This window comes from Microcaecilia unicolor, unplaced genomic scaffold, assembly GCF_901765095.1.
Source record: "Microcaecilia unicolor unplaced genomic scaffold, aMicUni1.1, whole genome shotgun sequence".
NCBI classification, from domain to species: domain Eukaryota; kingdom Metazoa; phylum Chordata; class Amphibia; order Gymnophiona; family Siphonopidae; genus Microcaecilia; species Microcaecilia unicolor.
The window spans coordinates 54649-60803 of NW_021963534.1; the positions used below are offsets into that span (position 1 = coordinate 54649).

Here is a 6155-nt window from a genome sequence, read left to right on the forward strand (position 1 = left end):
CAATGCCCCCCTCGCCCCCCCCCAAACTATGCCCATGCTACTAGCCCATTACTTTTTCATTTCCTCAGTAACGTCATATTGTGGATTAAGAACTGGTTAAAACATAGAAAACAGAGAGTAGGGTTAAATGATCAGTGTTCTGAATGGAAAAGGGTAGGTAGTGGGGTTCCCCAGGGGTCTGTGTTAGGACCGCTGCACTTGAACATATTTGTAAATGATCTAGAGATGGAAGTAACTAGTGAAGAAATTAAATGTGCTGATGACGCAATATTCAAAGTAGTTAAAAGAGGATTGTGAAAAATTGCAAGAGGACCTTAGAAGACTAGGAAATTAGGCATCAAAATGGTAGATAACATTCAGGGGTCCTTTTATTTAAGCATGCTAACAGATTTAACATGCTCTAAATGTAAGATGCCCATTATATTCCTATGAGTAACTTATAATTTAGTGCATGCTAATCGTTAGCGTGCCTTAGTAAAAGGATCCCTTAATTTGAGCAACTGCAAAGTGATGCATGTAGGAAAGAGGAATCCAAACTATAGCTACATGATAAGAGGCTCCATGTTAGGAGTCACCGCCCAGGAAAAAGATCTAGGTGTCATCAGTGATGATACGTTGAAACCCCCTACTCAGTGTGTAGCGTTGACTAAGAAAGCAAATAGAATGTTGTTAATTAGGAAAAGAATGGAGAACAAAACTGAATATTATAATGCCTTTGTATTGCTCCATGGTGCAACTACATTTCAAATACTATGTGCAAGTCTGTCACTGCATCTCAATAAAGATATAGCGGAATTAGAAAAGGTTCAAAGAATGGTGACAAAAATGATAAAGGGGATGGAACCACTTCCCTATGAGGAAAGGCTAAAGAGGTTAGGGCTTATCAGCTTCGAGAAGAGAAGGCTGAGGAATAAGATATGTCTATAAAATACTGAGTAGAGTGGAACAGGTAGATGTGAATTGCTTGTTTACTCTTTCCAAAAATACTAGGACTAGGGGGCATGCAATGAAACTACTAGGTAGTAAATTTAAAACAAATCTGAGAAAATATTTCTTCACTCAATGTGTAATTAAACTCTGGAATTCATTGCCACAGTATCTGGTAAAAGCAGTTAGCTTAGCGGGGTTCAAAAAGGTTTGGATACTTCCTAAACAAAAGTCCATAAGCCATTATTAAGATGGACATTGGAAAATCCACTGCTTATTTCTAGGATACTGTCAAAAATAAACGGCTTTTACTTTCTCCAATATTATTATTCAAACTGACAAAAATATAATTAGGAGAGTATATCTATAAACATTTTTAGACTGCAACCGAGGTAGAGTCTCATGCAACTTTGCACGGCTCCTCACATCACTCCCATGGTGAATCTGTGCTCGTGCACTAAACTTTAATCATTGACTCAAACCTCCTCCATCCTATGTTACAATGTTTACAATTCATTTATCATACTGTGCTATTCACGCTTGTACATAGATATATTACATAAGTACATAAGTAATGCCATACTGGGAAAAGACCAAGGGTCCATCGAGCCCAGCATCTTGTCCACGACAGTGGCCAATCCAGGCCAAGGGCACCTGGCAAGCTTCCCAAAGACACTTAGCTTAAAGGTAAATTATCTTACTCATCTACAAGTGTTCTTACATAAGTATATCCCCAGAACCCAGACTTACTATTATGTCTCATCGTAGCTTCTTATTGTCTGCTCAAAATGGCGATCGTGTTCTTTTATAACTAACTGGATAACCGGAAACAGCTGACCATCCCTTCCGTGATTACTCATGGAGACTGGTGTATTACAGAAAACAACCCCACTGCAAGTAAGTGTTGAGTCCTTTTGGTTCCACTGTATCTAACCGGTGTATCCAAAAGGTCTCACGTTGCAGTAACTTCCTATTGAAGTCACCTCCTCTATCTGACAGATCTACCCGTTCTATAACTTTACATTTTAAATCATCGAAAGAGTGATTTTTAACCACACAATGCTGTACCAAGGGAGCTCCAAAGTTACGAGCCAATATCCTGCGTGTAATAATCGCGTGGATTTGCCTACATAGAGCTTACCACACGGGAATTTGATATAATACACTATCCCTGGGGTACGGCATGTAGTGTGTCCTCTCAACTTGTAATTTTTGCCCTCATATATAAAATCTGTCCAGTGAGTAGTGTGCGTAAATTCTATGCGTATGCTGGTCAACCGGGTCAAAGCTACCTGCACTCTTGCCGCAATTAGGTGTCTGCAGTGACGCCAGGCCTATGGCTGGTGGAACTGTGGATGCCTAAATTTTAAGTTCACAAATTCTGGGTTATGTTAGCATTCCATTCTAGTATCTGGGATGCCATTATGGAATAGGCTGTCACCATGCGACATGCGGGCACCTAAAAGGAGGCACCCATTAGGGGCCCTGTTTACTAAGGTGTGCTAGTGTTTTTAGCACACGCTAACTGTGTAGACGCCCATAGGAAAATTATGGGCATCTACACGGTTAGCACGCACTAATGCTTAGCGTGTGTTAAAAACACTAGTCTACCTCTAGCATGGTTAAGTAAACAGGGCACTTAGAGACTTGCCCTATGCTAAACTTTTGTTATATAGTGTCCCATGAATGTTATGCATATTTCTTTTTAAGATCCTTATCTTTCCTGCATCTCTCCTATTTTTTTAAATCATGTATTTGTACAGCTCTGATTTCAGAAGTACAGTTTTGAGCTTCACAGAAATATGGCACAGAAGGAAGATCAGATCTATGGCAGTAGTTCTAGAAAAAATTTCCAGAGGTCATCTTCCAACATTGTGTACAAGGAAAAGGGCAAGCTAGGCATGACTGAAAAAGAGCAGTACCTGAAGAATGAATACCAAACCGTGACTGAACACCTGGTCAGGATAAGGAAACAGATTAGCTACTTACAGATGGACAATGAGTTTCTGAACCGGGAGGCCAAATGGATCCGGCAAGAAAACAGAATATTTGCTTCCTACATGGCCAAGCAAGCCCAAAAGAAGGATGACTCCATCATCAGGCTGAGCGACTATTATCAGTACATATTGGAGGAAGTCCAGAGTGAAAGGGCGAATCTTCTTGCCCAGTACACGGAGAAGGAGAATGAGCTGAGGAGTCAGCTCCTGGAAAAGCAGAAGCAGTTCTCTGCCATAAGCAAGGAGGTGGAGGAGTTGCAGCCCTTCAAGGAACTGCAGGCTGAGCAGAGCAGCAGGATCAAGGAGCTGGAGCTGGAGGTGTTGTCCATGTGGGTCATGCATGCAGACAATGTCCAGCATGTGAAGTACCAGTACATGCATGACAAGATTGCCTTCGAGCTTGAGTTACAGAAAAAGATAAACCTCCTGTCCGAGGAAATGGTTAAGGGAACTAGTTACTTCTTGGCTCAGCACATTTTGAAATTGAAGGCGGAGACTTCCTGCCTTCACTGTGAGCTGCTGAAGCTCATTCGTCAGGTGTGCCTCCTGAGGGTGCGCAGGTGCCACCTGAAAGAGCAGAACTACAAGCTGCGAGAGGAGCTGGAGTTTAACAGGGATCTGGTGCATATCCTTCATGTGCAACGCCAACCCCGTGGCCAACGAGACAAAGGTCGTATCCAGGAACGCAGACTAGATCTGCCTCAGCTTTGGCAGTTATTTCGCCAAGATTATGCTAAAGAACAGAGGAAGGAGGAGAAAGTTCCACCCAGCAAGCATTTTGAGAGTGTCACACACCTCATGGAGAAAGTCATCTCTGAAACACCTTCACATGGTATACCCCAACTAATGTCAACATTAGCGGAAAACAAGAGCAATACTATGCAAATGCAGAATGACGAAGAGTCCAGCAGCAAATCTGACTAAAGCTGTAAACTCTAGCAGGTCTGAGCCCGAAATATATAGACAGCTAACCCAATGAACTTCTGTTTTCACAGCTTATTTTTAAAGAGATGTGCGAGTCATTTTAAAAGTAATTGAAATAAACTTACATTACATTAATGTTTAGAGTGCAAATATACCTTTTTTTTCCTTGCCTGTGCTGCCTTCTTATATATGAGCCAAGAGCCCTATGTTTATTTGATTGCTGAGACTTCTGTTGGTTGAATATTCTTCTGTCTTTAAGTTTGAATTAAGGGGGAAAGACAAATTGGAGGAACTTGAAGAGGGACAAAAAATCCACTCCCCCAACATTGAAGCCTGAGTAGTTGACAAGTCTTGGTTAGGTATGGAAAGGGAAAGAAAGAAGGGAAGGGTGGGGGGGGGGGGGGGGGTCCTAGAGGGATAAACATTTTTAATGGAAGAGAAACCAGGAGGATCACAAGGTTAATCACTCTAGAGTCACAGCAGATGTCCCTCCTTAACAGTTTTCGTGACTCTAGAGTAATTAACCTTAATGAGTCACCTGGCTTTCTCATCCTTTAAAACTGACATTGTTTATCCTTTTTTTAATGAACTCTATTATTCTGGGCAATTCTTCAATCTCCATGTGACTCACATCTTGCTAAATTGTCACACAAATAGTAGCAGAGTTAGGAGAACAATTAAGAATGCTCCTCCCCCCTTTTTTTTTGTGCTGTCAGGTTATATGAGAATTATAATGAGATAGGCTCTTCAGGGTTTTAATCCATACAGGGAGGAAATCCTTCATGCAAGCCACTTCTAAAAGCTAATTAGAGGAGAGAACTCCTAGAGCTGATAACAGTCTGAGACCTGGAGGGCCAAGCAAACTCATGACAAAAGTGTTTAAATCTGGTACCTAGCCGGTTGCATTTCTTTCCAGTCCAAGATATCTTAGGATGTGTGCTATCTGCCATTTCCCAAGATGAAAGACGTAAGATGTTACTTAAAGCATGCCAAGACTCAGCAGTACCATTCATGACAACATAGATGTGCAATATTAGATAATTAGTAAAAGAGGCCATTTCAGAGCAAATGAAATGGGCGCTAGCAAGGTTTTCGTCGCCAACACCCCTCCCTCCCTCCATGGCCAACCCCTTCGTTGTTCTGCCATTGCTCCGCCCCCAATGTCATGACGTTTGACGCGAGGGCGGGGCCCGGAGCGATTTCCCACCCCCCCGCCTCCCTGCCTGCCAACCCCTTCGTTGTTCTGCCATTGCTCCGCCCTCGAGGGTGGGGCCCGGAGCGATTTTGGTGGCTTCACCACCACGAACCTTCGAACCTTTTTGAAGGAAGTCAGGGCTTGGCTTCACTGACGTCAGTGTCCTCAGAACGTTGAGGGTGAGTTTTATTATAGTAGATAGCCAGTAGCCTTGATAAGTGTGACCTGGAAAGAAGCATCAAGTGACTTTATGGTTCTGGAAGACATACGGAAGCAGATAGGTGCACAGATAACTGGGGTTAACCATAAAATAACACGTCTTAACAGTGGCCCATATTAATTAAAGAAAAAAAAATGTTTCTAAAAATCAAAATTATTGCTATCCTATATAATAATTCTCACCTCCAACAGGATGTGCCTGGGACCGTGCCTGCTGGAAGTGGTCTGCTAGGCAGGCACAAAGCAAAACAATCTGAGTGCTGGCCATTAGGACACAGGGTTGATAGGAGAGTTTTAAAAGACTGAAGGAACCGAAAGTGTTAAATGGGGGGAGGGGGGGGGAGTTCTGAACGACTGAAAGACATGAACATTTGGGAAAGGAAAACAATCTGAATGCTGGCCATTAGGACACAGGGTAGATAGGAGAGTTTTAAAAGACTGAAGGAAATGAAAGTGTTAAACTGGAGAAGGGGGGGGGAGTTGTGAATGACTGAAAGACATGCAAATTTGGGACAGGAAAACAATCTTAATGCTGGCCATTAGCACACAGGGTACATAGGAGAGTTTTAAAAGAATGAAGGAACCAAAAGTGTTCGGGGGGGGGGGGGGGGGGGGGCAAGTTCTGAATGAATGAAAGAAATGAAAATTTATGAGAGGAACACAATCTGAATGCCGGGCATTTGTACACAGGGTAGATAGGACACTTTAAAAAAAAAAAAAGAAGGACGTGAAAGTATTACATCTTGGGGGAGGGGTGAGGAAGAAAGCGGTGGGGTATCCGGATACTGGGTGTTAGGGCCACGGGGGTACATAGACTTTTGAAAGCCTTAAGGAACCTAAAGTGTGGGAAGGAGGAGGAAAAGGAGGGGAGGGAACAGTGTGAGGGGCATTAG

The 6155-nt window shown here is 42.7% G+C and overlaps 1 protein-coding gene across 1 annotated transcript; it reads left to right on the top strand.

Annotated features, from left to right (window-relative positions):
* The first annotated feature begins 2729 nt into the window (after positions 1-2729).
* LOC115459405 (coiled-coil domain-containing protein 166-like) lies at positions 2730-3903 on the top strand. The gene is given in 2 exon segments (XM_030189235.1): positions 2730-3835; positions 3837-3903. Coding segments are annotated over 2 exon segments (1173 nt in total).
* The last annotated feature ends 2252 nt before the right edge of the window (positions 3904-6155 follow it).